The 24,766-nt window shown below is 41.7% G+C and overlaps 1 protein-coding gene across 1 annotated transcript in view; it reads left to right on the top strand.

Annotated features, from left to right (window-relative positions):
• LOC306933678 (uncharacterized protein) overlaps window positions 1-24,766 on the top strand; it is a gene marked incomplete at its 5' end in the record, with an annotated part of 149,248 nt that overhangs the window by 61,351 nt on the left and 63,131 nt on the right. The window contains 7 exons of the mRNA XM_079515988.1: window positions 1,677-1,730; window positions 3,108-3,152; window positions 3,283-3,327; window positions 4,009-4,062; window positions 11,953-12,006; window positions 14,214-14,267; window positions 14,957-15,010. Of these exons, the coding sequence (XP_079372114.1) occupies window positions 1,677-1,730; window positions 3,108-3,152; window positions 3,283-3,327; window positions 4,009-4,062; window positions 11,953-12,006; window positions 14,214-14,267; window positions 14,957-15,010 (360 nt within the window). The remainder of the gene's footprint in view (window positions 1-1,676; window positions 1,731-3,107; window positions 3,153-3,282; window positions 3,328-4,008; window positions 4,063-11,952; window positions 12,007-14,213; window positions 14,268-14,956; window positions 15,011-24,766) is intronic.

Below are 24,766 nucleotides of genomic sequence, written 5' to 3'. Positions count from 1 at the left end.
TGAATACCACAGTGCGGCGCCGCGCGGCTGAATACCACAGTGTGGCGCCGCGCGGCTGAATACCACAGTGCGCCGCGCGGCTGAATACCACAGTGTGGCGCCGCGCGGCTGAATACCACAGTGTGGCGCCGTGTGGCTGAATACCACAGTGCGGCGCCGTGCGGCTGAATACCACAGTGCGGCGCCGTGCGGCTGAATACCACAGTGTGGCGCCGCGCGGCTGAATACCACACTGCGCCGTGCGGCTGAATACCACAGTGCGCCGTGCGGCTGAATACCACAGTGTGGCGCCGTGCGGCTGAATACCACAGTGTGGCACCGCGCGGCTGAATACCACAGTGTGGCGCCGCGCGGCTGAATACCACAGTGCGCCGCGCGGCTGAATACCACAGTGTGGCGCCGTGCGGCTGAATACCACAGTGCGCCGCGCGGCTGAATACCACAGTGTGGCGCCTTGCGGCTGAATACCACAGTGTGGCGCCTCGCGGCTGAATACCACAGTGTGGCGCCGCGCGGCTGAATACCACAGTGTGGCGCTGCGTGGCTGAATACCACAGTGTGGCGCCGCGCGGCTGAATACCACAGTGTGGCGCCGCACGGCTGAATACCACAGTGTGGCGCTGTGCGGCTGAATACCACAGTGTGGCGCCGCGTGGCTGAATACCACAGTGTGGCGCTGTGCGGCTGAATACCACAGTGTGGCGCCGCGCGGCTGAATACCACAGTGTGGCGCTGTGCGGCTGAATACCACAGTGTGGCGCCGCGCGGCTGAATACCACAGTGTGGCGGCGCGCGGCTGAATACCACAGTGTGGCGCCGCGCGGCTGAATACCACAGTGTGGCGCCGCACGGCTGAATACCACAGTGTGGCGCCGCGCGGCTGAATACCACAGTGCGCCGCACGGCTGAATACCACAGTGTGGCGCCGTGCGGCTGAATACCACAGTGCGCCGTGCGGCTGAATACCACAGTGTGGCGCCTCGCGGCTGAATACCACAGTGCGCCGTGCGGCTGAATACCACAGTGTGGCGCCGTGCGGCTGAATACCACAGTGCGCCGTGCGGCTGAATACCACAGTGTGGCGCCTCACGGCTGAATACCACAGTGTGGCGCCTTGCGGCTGAATACCACAGTGTAGCGCCGCGCGGCTGAATACCACAGTGTGGCGCCGTGCGGCTGAATACCACAGTGTGGTGCCGCGCGGCTGAATACCACAGTGCGCCGCGCGGCTGAATACCACAGTGCGCCGCGCGGCTGAATACCACAGTGTGGCGCCGTGCGGCTGAATACCACAGTGTGGTGCCGCGCGGCTGAATACCACAGTGCGCCGCGCGGCTGAATACCACAGTGCGCCGCGCGGCTGAATACCACAGTGTGGCGCCGCGCGGCTGAATACCACAGTGTGGCGCCGCGCGGCTGAATACCACAGTGCGCCGCACGGCTGAATACCACAGTGTGGCGCCGCGCGGCTGAATACCACAGTGCGCCTCGCGGCTGAATACCACAGTGTGGCGCCGCGCGGCTGAATACCACAGTGTGGCGCCGCGCGGCTGAACACCACAGTGCCACGTACGGCATGGATGGACATGGACAATATAATGATGTGATTGTCTGTCAGTACAATAACGGATTCTTCCAAACACATGCGTCACAACTTTCTTTGTTTTCCACTGCAGGGTCCAAGGGGTCTGGAAGGCCTAGTGGGACATAAAGGCTCTGCAGGACTGAAGGTAAGGAAAGGGTCATCACGATGTAGCAGTACACTCCCAACGCCCAGGACCAAGTTCTTTGTCCTTTCTATTAGTAACGCCCGACGCCCAGGACCAAGTTCTTTGTCCTTTCTATTAGTAACGCCCGACGCCCAGGACCAAGTTCACCGTCCTTTCTATTAGTAACGCCCGACGCCCAGGACCAAGTTCTTTGTCCTTTCTATTAGTAACGCCCGACGCCCAGGACGAAGTCTTGTCCAAAAGACGAAGTTTATTGATATGAGAACGGATCGCATGGCTCCACAGCCTGGGAGCGCCTGTTGGGCAATCCTCGGTGTTGTGCAAGAGTAAGACGCCATCGAAAAACTCCCTCCCCTGTTTAGCTGATGAAAACGAAAATCTTAAAACATTAATAACTCGCGATCTAAATCATCCCGTCTAATTATGAAAAAATATCCTGTGTTAGACGGCGCTCCGCGGTCCAGTCGCTAGTCGCGATAGATTTATTCTTACCTCCCGTTGTTGTCGATCGACTCTAGAGTGGTGTGGCTATTGTTAGCTGCTACACAGACATTCACAACAACATCCGGTCCGTCGGTAAAAGTGGTCCGTGTTTATAAATCGAATGGGCGCATGAATGTAATGGATTAAATAACCCCGGGCAATTAAAGTGTTTTAACGCGTTGCCCCTCCTCTCGTTGTATTGGGCTGTATTGGCGGTAATAGAATGGCGCCTATAGAGCGTCGCAGTCCCGTCCCCTCGAGAGACCCGGAAAATAAATCCCCGTTCATTTTCCTCATAGACTTTTCAGAAAGTATTTATTTAAAGACGTTTACGCCGCGGACAAAGACAACTCTTGTCGTGACAAATCATGACAACAAACACAATTTTTCGGTCTGAAGAAATAATTAGAAAGAAGAAGAAAACGGCAGGTTACATTTACTTTCTTTGTTGTTTTTATTCTTTGTAACTATTTGTTTGGTCCAAAATATTGTTTGTTTGTTGTTTGTTTGTTGTCATGATTTGTCACGACAAGAGTTGGCTTCGTAAGACGCTTAATTAAATGGTCTTTAAATAAATACTTTTTGGAATGTCTATGGGAAAAATGCATTGGGAAGTATTTCCTGGGCCTGGCGTCGTCATGGAAGGGGGCGGGACTGCAACGCTCTATAGGGGATATAGCTGGCTCCCTGCGGTCATTTCAAATGAACAGCAGGGGGCGCTGAAAGTGTTAATTTGTGAAAAAAGCTTGGGGGGGAAGATTCATCATAAAAAAAAGAAAAATCGTATCGTGAACCTCATATCGTGATACGTATCGTATCGTGAGTTGAGTGTATCGTTATGTTACCTTATAGTAGACACATCCTTGACATGTGTTTTCAACGTGACCCTTGCAGGGCCCCGATGGACCACCAGGGAAACTGGGCTTCCCTGGGGAGATGGTATGGAGCTTTTTGTGCACCATTCATGACAGTAAATAATAAGTGTTGATCTAATTATACAAATTGCTTTCCTCAGATGTGTTGTGACTCTGTTTTGTAAGTTCTTCCTGCCCGTGTTGTTTTGCTCAAGGGAAGGATCGGCGATCCAGGCGAAGCAGGGCCCAAGGGGTTTACAGTAAGTGATTGGGCTAACAGAGAGCTCTCTTTTAGGGGTTTACAGTAAGTGATTGGGCTAACAGAGAGCTCTCTTTAGGGCTTTACAGTAAGTGATTGGGCTAACAGAGAGCTCTCTTTAGGGCTTTCCAGTAAGTGATTGGGCTAACAGAGAGCTCTCTTTAGGGCTTTCCAGTAAGTGATTGGGCTAACAGAGAGCTCTCTTTAGGGCTTTACAGTAAGTGATTGGGCTAACAGAGAGCTCTCTTTAGGGCTTTCCAGTAAGTGATTGGGCTAACAGAGAGCTCTCTTTAGGGCTTTCCAGTAAGTGATTGGGCTAACAGAGAGCTCTCTTTTAGGTCAGTTTTAATGTTCTCTCTGGGCTAACAGAGAGCTCTCTTTTAGGTCAGTTTTAATGTTCTCTCTGGGCTAACAGAGAGCTCTCTTTTAGGTCAGTTTTAATTTCGGGATGGACACATTTTGGGGAAATAGACGTTGTAGCAAAAGGATAAGATTGACTTGTGTGGTGCACAGTTGTTCTTCTAGCGGGTGTTCTTCTAGCACTTCAGAATGCACGTTGTGTAATGAATAGTACCAACCAGTGTATTTATTGTAATGAATAGTACCAGGTGTATTTTTTACCAGTGTATTTATTGTAATGAATAGTACCAGGTGTATCTTTAAGGACTGCTCTTATTTCCAGGGTGTCCAAGGACCTTCAGGGCCTCCGGGAGCCAAAGGAATCTCAGGAGAGGCGGTGAGTAATATATGGCTACATACAGTAGGTAGTAATATGGCTACATACAGTAGGTAGTGTATAATAGTAATATATGGCTACATACAGTAGGTAGTGTATAATAGTAATATATGGCTACATACAGTAGGTAGTGTATAATAGTAATATATGGCTACATACAGTAGGTAGTAATATGGCTACATACAGTAGGTAGTGTATAATAGTAATATATGGCTACATACAGTAGGTAGTGTATAATAGTAATATATGGCTACATACAGTAGGTAGTGTATAATAGTAATATATGGCTACATACAGTAGGTAGTAATATGGCTACATACAGTAGGTAGTGAGTAATATGGCTACATACAGTAGGTAGTAATATGGCTACATACAGTAGGTAGTGAGTAATATGGCTACATACAGTAGGTAGTGAGTAATATGGCTACATACAGTAGGTAGTAATATGGCTACATACAGTAGGTAGTGAGTAATATGGCTACATACAGTAGGTAGTAATATGGCTACATACAGTAGGTAGTGAGTAATATGGTTACATACAGTAGGTAGTAATATGGTTACATACAGTAGGTAGTAATATGGTTACATACAGTAGGTAGTGAGTAATATGGTTACATACAGTAGGTAGTAATATGGTTACATACAGTAGGTAGTAATATGGCTACATACAGTAGGTAGTAATATGGCTACATACAGTAGGTAGTAATATGGCTACATACAGTAGGTAGTAATATGGCTACATACAGTAGGTAGTAATATGGCTACATACAGTAGGTAGTGAGTAATATGGCTACATACAGTAGGTAGTAATATGGCTACATACAGTAGGTAGTAATATGGCTACATACAGTAGGTAGTAATATGGCTACATACAGTAGGTAGTAATATGGCTACATACAGTAGGTAGTAATATGGCTACATACAGTAGGTAGTAATATGGCTACATACAGTAGGTAGTAATATGGCTACATACAGTAGGTAGTAATATGGCTACATACAGTAGGTAGTGAGTAATATGGCTACATACAGTAGGTAGTAATATGGCTACATACAGTAGGTAGTAATATGGCTACATACAGTAGGTAGTAATATGGCTACATACAGTAGGTAGTAATATGGCTACATACAGTAGGTAGTAATATGGCTACATACAGTAGGTAGTAATATGGCTACATACAGTAGGTAGTAATATGGCTACATACAGTAGGTAGTAATATGGCTACATACAGTAGGTAGTAATATGGCTACATACAGTAGGTAGTAATATGGCTACATACAGTAGGTAGTAATATGGCTACATACAGTAGGTAGTAATATGGCTACATACAGTAGGTAGTGAGTAATATGGCTACATACAGTAGGTAGTAATATGGCTACATACAGTAGGTAGTGAGTAATATGGCTACATACAGTAGGTAGTAATATGGCTACATACAGTAGGTAGTGAGTAATATGGTTACATACAGTAGGTAGTAATATGGTTACATACAGTAGGTAGTAATATGGTTACATACAGTAGGTAGTGAGTAATATGGTTACATACAGTAGGTAGTAATATGGTTACATACAGTAGGTAGTAATATGGCTACATACAGTAGGTAGTAATATGGCTACATACAGTAGGTAGTAATATGGCTACATACAGTAGGTAGTAATATGGCTACATACAGTAGGTAGTAATATGGCTACATACAGTAGGTAGTGAGTAATATGGCTACATACAGTAGGTAGTAATATGGCTACATACAGTAGGTAGTAATATGGCTACATACAGTAGGTAGTAATATGGCTACATACAGTAGGTAGTAATATGGCTACATACAGTAGGTAGTAATATGGCTACATACAGTAGGTAGTAATATGGCTACATACAGTAGGTAGTAATATGGCTACATACAGTAGTAGTAATATGGCTACATACAGTAAGGTAGTGAGTAATATGGCTACATACAGTAGGTAGTAATATGGCTACATACAGTAGGTAGTAATATGGCTACATACAGTAGTAGTAATATGGCTACATACAGTAGTAGTAATATGGCTACATACAGTAGGTAGTAATATGGCTACATACAGTAGGTAGTAATATGGCTACATACAGTAGGTAGTAATATGGCTACATACAGTAGGTAGTAATATATGGCTACATACAGTAGGTAGTAATATGGCTACATACAGAAAGTAGGTAGTAATATGGCTACATACAGTAGGTAGTAATATGGCTACATACAGTAGGTAGTAATATGGTTACATACAGTAGGTAGTAATATGGCTACATACAGTAGGTAGTAATATGGCTACATACAGTAGGTAGTAATATGGCTACATACAGTAGGTAGTAATATGGCTACATACAGTAGGTAGTAATATGGCTACATACAGTAGGTAGTAATATGGCTACATACAGTAGGTAGTAATATGGCTACATACAGTAGGTAGTAATATGGCTACATACAGTAGGTAGTAATATGGCTACATACAGTAGGTAGTAATATGGCTACATACAGTAGGTAGTAATATGGCTACATACAGTAGGTAGTAATATGGCTACATACAGTAGGTAGTAATAATAGGCTACATACAGTAGGTAGTAATATGGCTACATACAGTAGGTAGTAATATGGCTACATACAGTAGGTAGTAATATGGCTACATACAGTAGGTAGTAATATATGGCTACATACAGTAGGTAGTAATATGGCTACATACAGTAGGTAGTAATATGGCTACATACAGTAGGTAGTAATATGGCTACATACAGTAGGTAGTAATATATGGCTACATACAGTAGGTAGTAATATGGCTACATACAGTAGGTAGTAAATATGGCTACATACAGTAGGTAGTAATATGGCTACATACAGTAGGTAGTAATATGGCTACATACAGTAGGTAGTAATATGGCTACATACAGTAGGTAGTAATATGGCTACATACAGTAGGTAGTAATATGGCTACATACAGTAGGTAGTAATATGGCTACATACAGTAGGTAGTAATATGGTTACATACAGTAGGTAGTAATATGGCTACAACAGTAGGTAGTAATATGGCTACATACAGTAGGTAGTGAGTAATATGGCTACATACAGTAGGTAGTGAGTAATATGGTTACATACAGTAGGTAGTAATATGGCTACATACAGTAGGTAGTAATATGGTTACATACAGTAGGTAGTGAGTAATATGGTTACATACAGTAGGTAGTAATATGGCTACATACAGTAGGTAGTAATATGGCTACATACAGTAGGTAGTAATATGGCTACATACAGTAGGTAGTAATATGGCTACATACAGTAGGTAGTAATATGGCTACATACAGTAGGTAGTAATATGGCTACATACAGTAGGTAGTAATATGGCTACATACAGTAGGTAGTAATATGGTTACATACAGTAGGTAGTAATATGGCTACATACAGTAGGTAGTAATATGGCTACATACAGTAGGTAGTAATATGGTTACATACAGTAGGTAGTGAGTAATATGGTTACATACAGTAGGTAGTAATATGGCTACATACAGTAGGTAGTAATATGGTTACATACAGTAGGTAGTGAGTAATATGGCTACATACAGTAGGTAGTAATATGGCTACATACAGTAGGTAGTAATATGGCTACATACAGTAGGTAGTAATATGGTTACATACAGTAGGTAGTGAGTAATATGGTTACATACAGTAGGTAGTAATATGGCTACATACAGTAGGTAGTAATATGGCTACATACAGTAGGTAGTAATATGGCTACATACAGTAGGTAGTAATATGGCTACATACAGTAGGTAGTAATATGGCTACATACAGTAGGTAGTAATATGGTTACATACAGTAGGTAGTAATATGGCTACATACAGTAGGTAGTAATATGGCTACATACAGTAGGTAGTAATATGGTTACATACAGTAGGTAGTGAGTAATATGGTTACATACAGTAGGTAGTAATATGGCTACATACAGTAGGTAGTAATATGGTTACATACAGTAGGTAGTGAGTAATATGGCTACATACAGTAGGTAGTAATATGGCTACATACAGTAGGTAGTAATATGGCTACATACAGTAGGTAGTAATATGGCTACATACAGTAGGTAGTGAGTAATATGGCTACATACAGTAGGTAGTAATATGGCTACATACAGTAGGTAGTAATATGGCTACATACAGTAGGTAGTAATATGGCTACATACAGTAGGTAGTAATATGGCTACATACAGTAGGTAGTAATATGGCTACATACAGTAGGTAGTAATATGGCTACATACAGTAGGTAGTAATATGGCTACATACAGTAGGTAGTAATATGGCTACATACAGTAGGTAGTAATATGGCTACATACAGTAGGTAGTAATATGGCTACATACAGTAGGTAGTAATATGGCTACATACAGTAGGTAGTAATATGGCTACATACAGTAGGTAGTAATATGGCTACATACAGTAGGTAGTAATATGGCTACATACAGTAGGTAGTAATATGGCTACATACAGTAGGTAGTAATATGGCTACATACAGTAGGTAGTAATATGGTTACATACAGTAGGTAGTGAGTAATATGGTTACATACAGTAGGTAGTAATATGGCTACATACAGTAGGTAGTAATATGGTTACATACAGTAGGTAGTGAGTAATATGGCTACATACAGTAGGTAGTAATATGGCTACATACAGTAGGTAGTGAGTAATATGGCTACATACAGTAGGTAGTAATATGGCTACATACAGTAGGTAGTAATATGGCTACATACAGTAGGTAGTAATATGGCTACATACAGTAGGTAGTGAGTAATATGGCTACATACAGTAGGTAGTAATATGGCTACATACAGTAGGTAGTGAGTAATATGGCTACATACAGTAGGTAGTAATATGGCTACATACAGTAGGTAGTAATATGGCTACATACAGTAGGTAGTAATATGGCTACATACAGTAGGTAGTGAGTAATATGGCTACATACAGTAGGTAGTAATATGGCTACATACAGTAGGTAGTAATATGGCTACATACAGTAGGTAGTGAGTAATATGGCTACATACAGTAGGTAGTAATATGGCTACATACAGTAGGTAGTAATATGGCTACATACAGTAGGTAGTAATATGGCTACATACAGTAGGTAGTGAGTAATATGGCTACATACAGTAGGTAGTAATATGGCTACATACAGTAGGTAGTGATTAATATATGGCTACATACAGTAGGTAGTAATATGGCTACATACAGTAGGTAGTAATATGGCTACATACAGTAGGTAGTAATATGGCTACATACAGTAGGTAGTAATATGGCTACATACAGTAGGTAGTAATATGGCTACATACAGTAGGTAGTAATATGGCTACATACAGTAGGTAGTAATATGGCTACATACAGTAGGTAGTAATATGGCTACATACAGTAGGTAGTAATATGGCTACATACAGTAGGTAGTAATATGGCTACATACAGTAGGTAGTAATATGGCTACATACAGTAGGTAGTAATATATGGCTACATACAGTAGGTAGTAATATATGGCTACATACAGTAGGTAGTAATATGGCTACATACAGTAGGTAGTAATATGGCTACATACAGTAGGTAGTAATATGGCTACATACAGTAGGTAGTGAGTAATATGGCTACATACAGTAGGTAGTAATATGGCTACATACAGTAGGTAGTAATATGGCTACATACAGTAGGTAGTAATATGGTTACATACAGTAGGTAGTAATATGGCTACATACAGTAGGTAGTAATATGGCTACATACAGTAGGTAGTAATATGGCTACATACAGTAGGTAGTAATATGGCTACATACAGTAGGTAGTAATATGGCTACATACAGTAGGTAGTAATATGGCTACATACAGTAGGTAGTAATATGGCTACATACAGTAGGTAGTGAGTAATATGGTTACATACAGTAGGTAGTAATATGGCTACATACAGTAGGTAGTAGTATGGCTACATACAGTAGGTAGTAATATGGCTACATACAGTAGGTAGTAATATGGCTACATACAGTAGGTAGTAATATGGTTACATACAGTAGGTAGTAATATGGCTACATACAGTAGGTAGTAATATGGCTACATACAGTAGGTAGTAATATGGCTACATACAGTAGGTAGTAATATGGCTACATACAGTAGGTAGTAATATGGCTACATACAGTAGGTAGTAATATATGGCTACATACAGTAGGTAGTAATATATGGCTACATACAGTAGGTAGTAATATATGGCTACATACAGTAGGTAGTGAGTAATATGGCTACATACAGTAGGTAGTGCTGGTCGATACCACTTCAAGTCAGTTTTGCCTCGATTATTTTCTGAAAAAGCTATGTTTCTATGTCGTTCTTCGATTTTTCAAAAATAGCAGACCTACAAGCTCGTATGAGCTTGTAGATCTGCTATTTTTCAATAGCTAAAGCATAACATAATGCTAACACCAAAAGGGGTTCCCGCCCAGAATGGGTTAAACAATTTTGCACACCACCCCGTATGACAAAGTATATCCTAATATAGGTGTTTAATTTGACTAATTGGTTTAGTTGATTATGAAAAGTCTATTATGGTCAGTATCATGGTCAGTATCACGGTCAGTATCATGTCAGTATCATGGTCAGTATCATGGTCAGTATCACGGTCAGTATCATGTCAGTATCATGGTCAGTATCATGTCAGTATCACGGTCAGTATCATGTCAGTATCATGGTCAGTATCATGGTCAGTATCATGGTCAGTATCATGTCAGTATCATGGTCAGTATCATGGTCAGTATCATGTCAGTATCATGTCAGTATCATGGTCAGTATCATGGTCAGTATCATGTCAGTATCATGTCAGTATCATGGTCAGTATCATGGTCAGTATCATGTCAGTATCATGTCAGTATCATGGTCAGTATCATGGTCAGTATCATGGTCAGTATCATGGTCAGTATCATGGTCAGTATCATGTCAGTATCATGTCAGTATCATGGTCAGTATCATGTCAGTATCATGGTCAGTATCATGTCAGTATCATGTCAGTATCATGTCAGTGTCATGTCAGTGTCATGGTCAGTATCATGTCAGTATCATGGTCAGTTTCATGGTCAGTATCAGGTCAGTATCATGTCAGTGTCATGTCAGTATCATGTCAGTATCATGTCAGTATCATGTCAGTATCATGTCAGTGTCATGTCAGTATCATGTCAGTGTCATGTCAGTATCATGTCAGTGTCATGTCAGTATCATGTCAGTGTCATGTCAGTATCATGTCAGTGTCATGGTCAGTATCATGTCAGTATCATGGTCAGTATCATGGTCAGGTCTCAGAGGCCGAGTCCAGGGAACCAATGGAAGGTTCAGGGTTACTCTAACGAGATGGAGCTCTCTAGCACCTGCTGTATACCTTTTTTTCTTTTTCTTTTCTTTTTTTTCCTCTTTTTATCTCATTTTTCTTGGATATGGATGTATCTTCAGTTTTCCCCATCTTAATTTACTGACTGGAAAGTGGAAAGCCATCCCCTGGTGGTCAGAAAAGCCGGAAGGCACCTAATCTGCTTTTTCTCACTCTGCCCAAGTCTTGGGCTCAAAGAGAAGAGTGTTTTTGATTCATACCACCTCCTTACTCCAGAGACAGCTTTGTTGTAGCCCGAGTGTGTCTCTGTAGCAGCAGGCCTGTTTCCATCACTCACAGAAGCCTTTTGGCAGACTATTCCGAGGGAATCTGCCTCGGGGCTTGCATATAGCTCTCAGCCATCTCTTGATCAACGTAGCTCCACAAATCCACACGGTTTCTTGCCCTTTCACATTGTTCCCTCCTTGAGTGCCATTTACAAAGACACTGGTTGGGGATTTTGAAACTTTTGAAGCTTTTTGCTTGTGTTCCTCTTTCCAGGGACCAGTGGGGCCACCTGGTACGATGGGGCCGCTAGGAGAGATGGGCTTGAAGGTGAGTGTGTGACTTCCATCACAAATCTGTTCCAATCACTGCAATATGACCGAAGTTGTGCTAAAAGTTAATGATTTACTGAGTCTCTGGGGGTGAACGATAGTTATATAAAAACGGTGTACACCTCACAGCTGGAAGGTCCTGGGTTCGATTCCCGCTACGGACACTGTGGGCGCTGGGGGCGTGTTCTCTCCTCCGCATCCTCAGTGCCCATACCCAAGGCGGGGTTGGCGAAAGGGCCTTTGCATGTTCTCCCTGTGTCCCCTATAGGGTAGGTACCCTCACAAAATACATGCAGTAACCCTGGTCTCTAAACTACCTCCCCCTGGCCAGCCATCCGTCAGGCGATGGATGGCTGGCCAGGGGAGGGGAAAGGAACTGATCGGAATAACGTGTTCCTTCCACGCGTTATGTCCGGCCGGGGAAACTCTCCCCTGTCAGGTGAAAAGAAGCAGCTTGGACTCCTCATGCATAGAAGGAAGCATGGGGTCAGTCCGCTGCTCCAGTTCCAGGGACCCCCCCAGAAGCAAAGATTTGAGTTAACACTTTAATTGCCCGGAACTATTTAATCCATTACATTCATGCGCCCAGTCGATTTATAAACACTGACGCCTTTTCCGGACGGACCGGCCGGAAGTTCATGATGTTGTGTAGCAGCTAACAATAGCCACAGCACTTTAGAATCGATCGACAACAACGGGAGACAAGAACAAATCTATCGAGACTAGCGACTGGACCGCGGAGCGCCGTCTAACACAGGATCTTTTCTCAGAAAAAGACGGGATGATTTAGATCGCGATTTATGAACGTTTTAAGATTTTCGTTTTCATCAGCTAAACAGAGGAGGGAGTTTTTTGATGACGTCTCAGTCTTGCGCGTCACCGAGGAGAGCCCAGCAGGCGCGCCTGGGCTATACAGCCAGGCGATCTGTTCTCGTATCAATAAACTTCGTCTTTAGGACAATACTTCGTCCTGAGCGTCGGGCGTTACTAATAGAAAGGACAAAGAACTTCGTCCTGGGCGATTAACACCCTCCGCGCCATTGCCGACGATTAAAGTCAATTGAAGCCTAATTTTGATAGTGACGCTTATCGCCATTGCCGACGGCCTCCGGCAATTGAGCTTTTATAGCGCGTTCGATTGCTCGAGCCAAAATGCTACTCACGTTAGCCGGTTAGCTAGCTGTGTTGTTAGCACAGAACTGGATCGCCCATCTTAGATCGTCGTCGCCATAAGCATCCATTCTATCCATTTCTTTCAATCGCCTGTAACTCCTATTCCTTGTCCCAGATGGCATTTTTGGTCAAAACGGCGTTTCTTTGACGGCACAGAGCTGACAATCTAGAGCTCTCCGGAGCTCCGGCCTGGATTAACATTGTAAACAAGGCCCATCCAGCTGTGTGAAAACTCCTAACGTAGGACTACCGGTTGTGGACCGGAAATGGCCGATTTTCAAAATAAGAGCTCAAATTAAAAAAATGCTGGCGTGAATTAGATCCTAATTTTTCAATAAATGATAGCGGTCTAAGTGTTAATCTGTTAAAAATGGTCACTCTGAAAGAATGTATACAGTATATTCAAAGATTTGCGCCACATTATTACGATTTTTTTCAAAACATATCTACAAGATATACAAGATATACAAGCTCGTAGCCATAGCCATAAACCATAGCCATAAACGGTCATAGCAAATATGCTGACATCATCACATTTGTGATTACGGCTATGGCCGTTTTAGCCTAAGGAGTGTATTTTGTGCAAAGCTAATGCTTGGAATGGATTCAGCATCATGAAAACCCCCTAGTTTTGACATGTCACATGCTACATAAAGCATTTTTTTGTCCTTATAGGTTGTTAATGGTCAGATATTATGAAAGTTGCCCAACATATGCAAGTTAGCATCCGGCAGTTTCTACATGCTGGGAGTGGGGCCCATACTAAACATTTCTAACATAAAACGTTGGTGTACTCAACATGTCCGTGTTCACATTCTGGCTACTAGACTATAATGTAATCCTCAGCGCTACACTTCCTCTGCCAACCTGGGGGGGTGCAGCGGTTCTTAGCTTACGCATGTTTCATGATAACTAAGTTTTATGTATGTGATGTATTGCCATGTTTTTTGTTATTGCTTAATGTAAATCGCTCTGGATTAAGAGCGTCTGCTAAATGCCTAAATTGTAAATTGTATGGTTGTATTGTGACAGGGTGCATCGGGGAAGGTGGGGGAGTGGGGACTGCCCGGCCAGCGCGGTGAGCAGGTAACATTCTGTTCTTTCAACAACAACAGTGTTGATTTTGTCGACTAAAATACTATGACAAAAGAAATGTTTGTCGACTACATTTTTTCACTGACGGAAACTAAATGAAAACTAAGCTATGACGATGACTAGTGGACAAGAGATTCAGCCGATCTACAAGCTCACAACGCGTAGCTGAGCTAAAATCAGTCATTACGACGGCATCAAGGCCCGCCAAAATACATGTAGATTTACAACTGTAGATTTAGTCGACTAAACTCCTGTGATATTTAGTCGACTAAAACTAAACTAACACTGACTAAAATGTGACTAAAACTAAACTAAATGAAGAGACTATGACTAAAACTAAAATCAAATCAATTCAAAAACAGCTATCAGTAAAAGACTCAATGTGGTATGCATTGGTGGAAAGTAACTAAGTATGTTCGTCGTTTACTTAATACAATTTTGTACTTTTGTTTTGTACTTTTTACTCCACTACATTTATTTGGTAAACTTTTGGTTACTAGTCGCATTGTAGATTTGGGTCATTATCACAAAACATACATTAACCATTTGAAAATAGCCTTCGAAAACGCTCACGATGCGTCGCGATGCGACACATTGTGAGCTTGTAAATCTGCTATTTTTTGTCATCTGTGTGTTGTTAAGCCTCAGTGGCTTTACCGTCTCTTTTCTCTGGCTGACAGGGGCCCACCGGTCCTCCTGGGAACAGCGGCGAGCAGGGCCTGATGGGCGAGAGGGCAAGTATCCCACAATTCACCTCTGCACGCATCTGTTCAAGAGGGGCGTAAGTGATGTTCTTTTGTTGGAAAAGTCGTTGAATAGCTCTATATTCTGATAGTAGTCATAGGGTGTTTGTTCAGCTCTATATTCTGATAGTAGTCATAGGGTGTTCAGTCTCTATATTCTGATAGTAGTCATAGGGTGTTTGTTCAGTCTCTATATTCTGATAGTAGTCATAGGGTGTTCAGTCTCTATATTCTGATAGTAGTCATAGGGTGTTTGTTCAGTCTCTATATTCTGATAGTAGTCATAGGGTGTTTGTTCAGCTCTATATTCTGATAGTAGTCATAGGGTGTTTGTTCAGCTCTATATTCTGATAGTAGTCATAGGGTGTTTGTTCAGTCTCTATATTCTGATAGTAGTCATAGGGTGTTTGTTCAGTCTCTATATTCTGATAGTAGTCATAGGGTGTTTGTTCAGTCTCTATATTCTGATAGTAGTCATAGGGTGTTTGTTCAGTCTCTATATTCTGATAGTAGTCATAGGGTGTTTGTTCAGCTCTATATTCTGATAGTAGTCATAGGGTGTTTGTTCAGCTCTATATTCTGATAGTAGTCATAGGGTGTTTGTTCAGTCTCTATATTCTGATAGTAGTCATAGGGTGTTTGTTCAGTCTCTATATTCTGATAGTAGTCATAGGGTGTTTGTTCAGCTCTATATTCTGATAGTAGTCATAGGGTGTTTGTTCAGCTCTATATTCTGATAGTAGTCATAGGGTGTTTGTTCAGTCTCTATATTCTGATAGTAGTCATAGGGTGTTTGTTCAGCTCTATATTCTGATAGTAGTTATAGGGTGTTTGTTCAGTCTCTATATTCTGATAGTAGTCATAGGGTGTTTGTTCAGTATCTATATTCTGATAGTAGTTATAGGGTGTTTGTTCAGTCTCTATATTCTGATAGTAGTCATAGGGTGTTTGTTCAGTCTCTATATTCTGATAGTAGTCATAGGGTGTTTGTTCAGCTCTATATTCTGATAGTAGTCATAGGGTGTTTGTTCAGTATCTATATTCTGATAGTATAGGGTGTTTGTTCAGCTCTATATTCTGATAGTAGTCATAGGGTGTTTGTTCAGCTCTATATTCTGATAGTAGTCATAGGGTGTTTGTTCAGTATCTATATTCTGATAGTAGTCATAGGGTGTTTGTTCAGTCTCTATATTCTGATAGTAGTTATAGGGTGTTTGTTCAGTCTCTATATTCTGATAGTAGTCATAGGGTGTTTGTTCAGTATCTATATTCTGATAGTAGTCATAGGGTGTTTGTTCAGCTCTATATTCTGATAGTAGTTATAGGGTGTTTGTTCAGCTCTATATTCTGATAGTAGTCATAGGGTGTTTGTTCAGTCTCTATATTCTGATAGTAGTCATAGGGTGTTTGTTCAGCTCTATATTCTGATAGTTATAGGGTGTTTGTTCAGCTCTATATTCTGATAGTAGTCATAGGGTGTTTGTTCAGTCTCTATATTCTGATAGTCATAAGGTGTTTGTTCAGCTCTATATTCTGATAGTAGTCATAGGGTGTTTGTTCAGCTCTATATTCTGATAGTTATAGGGTGTTTGTTCAGCTCTATATTCTGATAGTAGTCATAGGGTGTTTGTTCAGTCTCTATATTCTGATAGTAGTCATAGGGTGTTTGTTCAGCTCTATATTCTGATAGTTATAGGGTGTTTGTTCAGCTCTATATTCTGATAGTAGTCATAAGGTGTTTGTTCAGTCTCTATATTCTGATAGTAGTCATAGGGTGTTTGTTCAGTCTCTATATTCTGATAGTAGTCATAGGGTGTTTGTTCAGCTCTATATTCTGATAGTTATAGGGTGTTTGTTCAGCTCTATATTCTGATAGTAGTCATAGGGTGTTTGTTCAGCTCTATATTCTGATAGTAGTCATAAGGTGTTTGTTCAGCTCTATATTCTGATAGTAGTCATAGGGTGTTTGTTCAGCTCTATATTCTGATAGTAGTCATAGGGTGTTTGTTCAGCTCTATATTCTGATAGTAGTCATAAGGTGTTTGTTCAGCTCTATATTCTGATAGTAGTCATAGGGTGTTTGTTCAGCTCTATATTCTGATAGTAGTCATAGGGTGTTTGTTCAGTATCTATATTCTGATAGTAGTCATAGGGTGTTTGTTCAGTCTCTATATTCTGATAGTAGTCATAGGGTGTTTGTTCAGCTCTATATTCTGATAGTAGTTATAGGGTGTTTGTTCAGCTCTATATTCTGATAGTAGTTATAGGGTGTTTGTTCAGCTCTATATTCTGATAGTAGTCATAGGGTGTTTGTTCAGTCTCTATATTCTGATAGAAGTCATAGGGTGTTTGTTCATCTCTATATTCTGATAGTAGTCATAGGGTGTTTGTTCAGCTCTATATTCTGATAGTCATAGGGTGTTTGTTCAGTCTCTATCTTCTGATAGTAGTCATAGGGTGTTTGTTCAGCTCTATATTCTGATAGTAGTTATAGGGTGTTTGTTCAGTCTCTATATTCTGATAGTAGTTATAGGGTGTTTGTTCAGTCTCTATATTCTGATAGTAGTTATAGGGTGTTTGTTCAGCTCTATATTCTGATAGTAGTTATAGGGTGTTTGTTCAGTCTCTATATTCTGATAGTAGTCATAGGGTGTTTGTTCAGCTCTATATTCTGATAGTAGTCATAGGGTGTTTGTTCAGCTCTATATTCTGATAGTAGTCATAGGGTGTTTGTTCAGTCTCTATATTCTGATAGTAGTCATAGGGTGTTTGTTCAGCTCTATATTCTGATAGTAGTCATAGGGTGTTTGTTCAGTCTCTATATTCTGATAGTAGTCATAGGGTGTTTGTTCAGCTCTATATTCTGATAGTATAGGGTGTTTGTTCAGTCTCTATATTCTGATAGTAGTCATAGGGTGTTTGTTCAGTCTCTATATTCTGATAGTAGTCATAGGGTGTTTGTTCAGCTCTATATTCTGATAGTATAGGGTGTTTGTTCAGTCTCTATATTCTGATAGTAGTCATAGGGTGTTTGTTCAGCTCTATATTCTGATAGTAGTCATAAGGTGTTTGTTCAGCTCTATATTCTGATAGTAGTCATAGGGTGTTTGTTCAGTCTCTATATTCTGATAGAAGTCATAGGGTGTTTGTTCATCTCTATATTCTGATAGTAGTCATAGGGTGTTTGTTCATCTCTATATTCTGATAGTAGTTATAGGGTGTTTGTTCAGCTCTATATTCTGATAGTAGTCATAGGGTGTTTGTTCAGTCTCTATATTCTGATAGAAGTCATAGGGTGTTTGTTCATCTCTATATTCTGATAGTAGTTATAGGGTGTTTGTTCAGCTCTATATTCTGATAGTAGTCATAGGGTGTTTGTTCATCTCTATATTCTGATAGTAGTCATAGGGTGTTTGTTCAGCTCTATATTCTGATAGTAGTCATAGGGTGTTTGTTCAGCTCTATATTCTGATAGTAGTCATAGGGTGTTTGTTCATCTCTATATTCTGATAGTAGTCATAGGGTGTTTGTTCAGCTCTATATTCTGATAGTAGTCATAGGGTGTTTGTTCATCTCTATATTCTGATAGTAGTCATAGGGTGTTTGTTCAGCTCTATATTCTGATAGTAGTCATAGGGTGTTTGTTCAGCTCTATATTCTGATAGTAGTCATAGGGTGTTTGTTCAGCTCTATATTCTGATAGTAGTCATAGGGTGTTTGTTCATCTCTATATTCTGATAGTAGTCATAGGGTGTTTGTTCAGTCTCTATATTCTGATGAGCTTGTAGATCTGCTATTTTTCAAAAGCTAAAGCATAACATTATTAACAACACCTAAAGGGGTTCCCGCCCAAAATGGTAAAGAGACCCTCCTGTTACTGAACAAACACTCTACACCAATGATTACTATCAACATATATTTTTAAAAAAAATCATCACAACAACAACAAATATCACGTACAGCACCTTTAACCCATTTAAACCTGAAGACGATTCTACAAATTCCTTCTAAATCCTGACAGTTTTCTGAAAAACCCATGTTTCTATGTCAGTCGTTCTCAAACATTTTCATGTCAAGGACCCCCAAAAATATAATGTAATTGGCCGCCGACCCCCCATCTGAAAATATGTAGTTCCCCTCAGAAGCAAAGCGTTTGCTCTGAAAGAATATATATTATACCACAGGTCGTTTCGAGGAAGCAATCTGATTGGTTGAAACAGCCTTCTAGCCGTGGGTTAAACCAGCACCATTCACCACCTAATCAAAACACATAATTCAGCTGCTCTGTTCTCCCAGAGCGCTAGCAAACTCGGTGGCTAGGCTAGCTAGTTTCTTGGGACATTTGTGGTCGTAGTGACTACATCTGTCATTAAAAAAATATATTCTTTCAGCGATTTTCTTAGTTTTAAGGGTAACTGTTGTATAATTGCAATATTACACTCGAGGGTGTGGGTTAACGTGATTATTGCCACTTCAGTGATGCTTGCGGAACTCGACTTCGTCTCGTTCCTGACCGCATCACTGTCGTGGCAATAATCACGTTAACCCACACCCTCTCGTGTAATATTGCTTAAACATCTGTTGGTATGACCTCTCGGGTGTAAATTCCTCCACCCTGAAGGGAGCATGTTAAACAACAACTTAATGATTTCTCTGCTGCTCGATGTGACTTGGTGCACTAGGTGGCAAAGATCATTCAAATTGATTGATTTGACTTGGTGCACTAGGTGGCAAAGATCATTCAAATTGATTGATTTGACTTGGTGCACTAGGTGGCAAAGATCATTCAAATTGATTGATTTGACTTGGTGCACTAGGTGGCAAAGATCATTCAAACTGATTGATTTGACTTGGTGCACTAGGTGGCAAAGATCATTCAAATTGATTGATTTGACTTGGTGCACTAGGTGGCACAGATCATTCAAATTGATTGATTTGACTTGGTGCACTAGGTGGCAAAGATCATTCAAATTGATACCAGTGACTTTAGTTTTGTTTTTCACACAGAGACTGGCCGTCTCTGTGTTGACAGATCATAGTAAATGTTAGAAACAGACTCAAAGAAAGTTTAGAACACTTTCAAACATTAGCTATTATTACTTATTATTATTATTAGCTATCAAAGGTAACTAGGCCTAAGTGTATTATCCAGGTGGCAGGAGCTAGAACGACTCCTGTGAATGCCAACACACGTGTGTGTGCGTGCGTGCGTGCGTGCGTGCGTGCGTGCGTGCGTGCGTGCGTGCGTGCGTGCGTGCGTGCGTGCGTGCGTGCGTGCGTGCGTGTAAAAACCCAGATGATATCTAGTCTCGTATCACAATATTGATATATTGCCCAGCCCTTCTGTTCACGTCCACAACTCTGTTCCTTTTTATTGTGCAAAAATATACAGTAGCTGCCTTCATAATAAGTCTGACAGTCATTTGTATGCAAGACAAAAGCGCAGAAAGACCTGAGGAGATCCGGTGGAAGATGAGAGTGTTGCTACAGAACCATTAAAGACCTGAGGCGATCCGGTGGAAGATGAGAGTGTTGCTACAGAACCATTAAAGACCTGAGGAGATCCGGTGGAAGATGAGAGTGTTGCTACAGAACCATTAAAGACCTGAGGAGATCCGGTGGAAGATGAGAGTGTTGCTACAGAACCATTAAAGACCTGAGGAGATCTGGTGGAAGATGAGAGTGTTGCTACAGAACCATTACAAGACCTGAGGAGATCCGGTGGAAGATGAGAGTGTTGCTACAGAACCATTACAAGGACCTGAGGAGATCCAGTGGAAGATGAGAGTGTTGCTACAGAACCATTAAAGACCTGAGGAGATCCAGTGGAAGATGAGAGTGTTGCTACAGAACCATTAAAGACCTGAGGCGATCCGGTGGAAGATGAGAGTGTTGCTACAGAACCATTAAAGACCTGAGGAGATCCGGTGGAAGATGAGAGTGTTGCTACAGAACCATTAAAGACCTGAGGAGATCTGGTGGAAGATGAGAGTGTTGCTACAGAACCATTACAAGACCTGAGGAGATCCGGTGGAAGATGAGAGTGTTGCTACAAAACCATTACAAGGACCTGAGGAGATCCAGTGGAAGATGAGAGTGTTGCTACAGAACCATTAAAGACCTGAGGAGATCCAGTGGAAGATGAGAGTGTTGCTACAGAACCATTAAAGACCTGAGGAGATCCAGTGGAAGATGAGAGTGTTGCTACAGAACCATTAAAGACCTGAGGAGATCCGGTGGAAGATGAGAGTGTTGCTACAGAACCATTAAAGACCTGAGGAGATCCGGTGGAAGATGAGAGTGTTGCTACAGAACCATTAAAGACCTGAGGAGATCCAGTGGAAGATGAGAGTGTTGCTACAGAACCATTAAAGACCTGAGGAGATCCAGTGGAAGATGAGAGTGTTGCTACAGAACCATTACAAGATGAGAGTGTTGCTACAGAACCATTAAAGACCTGAGGAGATCCGGTGGAAGATGAGAGTGTTGCTACAGAACCATTAAAGACCTGAGGAGATCCGGTGGAAGATGAGAGTGTTGCTACAGAACCATTAAGACCTGAGGAGATCCGGTGGAAGATGAGAGTGTTGCTACAGAACCATTAAGACCTGAGGAGATCCAGTGGAAGATGAGAGTGTTGCTACAGAACCATTACAGACCTGAGGAGATCCAGTGGAAGATGAGAGTGTTGCTACAGAACCATTACAGACCTGAGGAGATCCAGTGGAAGATGAGAGTGTTGCTACAGAACCATTACAAGGAGATCCGGTGGAAGATGAGAGTGTTGCTACAGAACCATTACAAGGAGATCCGGTGGAAGATGAGAGCGTTGCTACAGAACCATTAAGACCTGAGGAGATCCAGTGGAAGATGAGAGTGTTGCTACAGAACCATTAAGACCTGAGGAGATCCAGTGGAAGATGAGAGTGTTGCTACAGAACCATTACAAGGAGATCCGGTGGAAGATGAGAGTGTTGCTACAGAACCATTAAGACCTGAGGAGATCCGGTGGAAGATGAGAGTGTTGCTACAGAACCATTACAAGGGAAATAAGTGCCATCCGGCGATAATCATCGTAGTCTCGGTGCCTTTCTGCTTTTTTCAAAGAGGGACCGAAAGATATTAAAATGTCATTCAGTTGCGTAGCACAGCTCTTCGGGAGCTTTACGCCAGACAGTGCAGTCAGGAACAGGACCCTGGTTCCCTCTCCTTGTTGAAAGACACATCTCTCTGTCAGCCTTCCATCCCTATCAACCCTGTCTTGGAACTTATTTGAACTCCTCTGCCAATTAAATTCAGTGCCAGACATATCAAAAAGCTTCTCTTTTTACTCTGCAGTCCGAACCAGTGGTGGGAAAATTTTAAAAAAAAGTTATTTGAGTAAAAGTAGCAATACCACAATATGAAAATACACTTTTACAAAAATTCCCTTTTACAAAGTTCAGGTGAGCCATGACTTTTGGCCCATCTAAATTGCTCAATTGAAGAGTGGGGATACCAAATACATTTTGAGTTAAAAACATCCTCTCTGAAAGAACATTTAAGTTTAGCTAGTTTTAATCTCTCTCTCAACACATCCTCTTCTGTATGCTGTCCCTCTGATTCAACACATCCTCTTCTGTATGATGTCCCTCTGATTCAACACATCCTCTTCTGTATGCTGTCCCTAGATTCAACACATCCTCTTCTGTATGCTATCCCTAGATTCAACACATCCTCTTCTGTATGCTGTCCCTCTGATTCAACACATCCTCTTCTGTATGATGTCCCTCTGATTCAACACATCCTCTTCTGTATGCTGTCCCTCTGATTCAACACATCCTCTTCTGTATGATGTCCCTCTGATTCAACACATCCTCTTCTGTATGATGTCCCTCTGATTCAACACATCCTCTTCTGTATGCTGTCCCTCTGATTCAACACATCCTCTTCTGTATGCTGTCCCTCTGATTCAACACATCCTCTTCTGTATGATGTCCCTCTGATTCAACACATCCTCTTCTGTATGATGTCCCTCTGATTCAACACATCCTCTTCTGATGTCCCCCTGATTCAACACATCCTCTTCTGTATGATGTCCCTCTGATTCAACACATCCTCTTCTGTATGATGTCCCTCTGATTCAACACATCCTCTTCTGTATGATGTCCCTCTGATTCAACACATCCTCTTCTGTATGATGTCCCTCTGATTCAACACATCCTCTTCTGTATGATGTCCCTCTGATTCAACACATCCTCTTCTGTATGATGTCCCTCTGATTCAACACATCCTCTTCTGTATGATGTCCCTCTGATTCAACACATCCTCTTCTGTATGCTGTCCCTCTGATTCAACACATCCTCTTCTGTATGATGTCCCTCTGATTCATCACATCCTCTTCTGTATGATGTCCCTCTGATTCAACACATCCTCTTCTGTATGATGTCCCTCTGATTCAACACATCCTCTTCTGTATGATGTCCCTCTGATTCAACACATCCTCTTCTGATGTCCCTCTGATTCAACACATCCTCTTCTGATGTCCCTCTGATTCAACACATCCTCTTCTGTATGATGTCCCTCTGATTCAACACATCCTCTTCTGTATGATGTCCCTCTGATTCAACACATCCTCTTCTGTATGATGTCCCTCTGATTCAACACATCCTCTTCTGTATGATGTCCCTCTGATTCAACACATCCTCTTCTGTATGCTGTCCCTCTGATTCAACACATCCTCTTCTGTATGATGTCCCTCTGATTCATCACATCCTCTTCTGTATGATGTCCCTCTGATTCAACACATCCTCTTCTGTATGATGTCCCTCTGATTCAACACATCCTCTTCTGTATGATGTCCCTCTGATTCAACACATCCTCTTCTGTATGATGTCCCTCTGATTCAACACATCCTCTTCTGTATGATGTCCCTCTGATTCAACACATCCTCTTCTGTATGCTGTCCCCCTGATTCAACACATCCTCTTCTGATGTCTCTCTGATTCAACACATCCTCTTCTGATGTCTCTCTGATTCAACACATCCTCTTCTGATGTCTCTCTGATTCAACACATCCTCTTCTGTATGATGTCCCTCTGATTCAACACATCCTCTTCTGTATGATGTCCTCTGATTCAACACATCCTCTTCTGTATGCTGTCCCTCTGATTCAACACATCCTCTTCTGTATGATGTCCCTCTGATTCAACACATCCTCTTCTGTATGATGTCCCTCTGATTCAACACATCCTCTTCTGTATGATGTCCCTCTGATTCAACACATCCTCTTCTGATGTCCCTCTGATTCAACACATCCTCTTCTGTATGATGTCCCTCTGATTCAACACATCCTCTTCTGTATGATGTCCCTCTGATTCAACACATCCTCTTCTGTATGATGTCCCTCTGATTCAACACATCCTCTTCTGTATGATGTCCCTCTGATTCAACACATCCTCTTCTGTATGATGTCCCTCTGATTCAACACATCCTCTTCTGTATGATGTCCCTCTGATTCAACACATCCTCTTCTGTATGATGTCCCTCTGATTCAACACATCCTCTTCTGTATGATGTCCCTCTGATTCAACACATCCTCTTCTGTATGATGTCCCTCTGATTCAACACATCCTCTTCTGTATGATGTCCCTGTGATTCAACACATCCTCTTCTGTATGATGTCCCTCTGATTCAACACATCCTCTTCTGTATGATGTCCCTCTGATAAATAGTTAGGTTCAATTGTTGTTTCAGGGATTTACTAAT

Source organism: Electrona antarctica (assembly GCF_951216825.1).
Source record: "Electrona antarctica genome assembly, chromosome: 12".
Lineage (NCBI taxonomy): Eukaryota > Metazoa > Chordata > Actinopteri > Myctophiformes > Myctophidae > Electrona > Electrona antarctica.
Note: the sequence above shows the minus strand (reverse complement) of the source record. Positions and strands in the feature narration are given on the sequence as shown.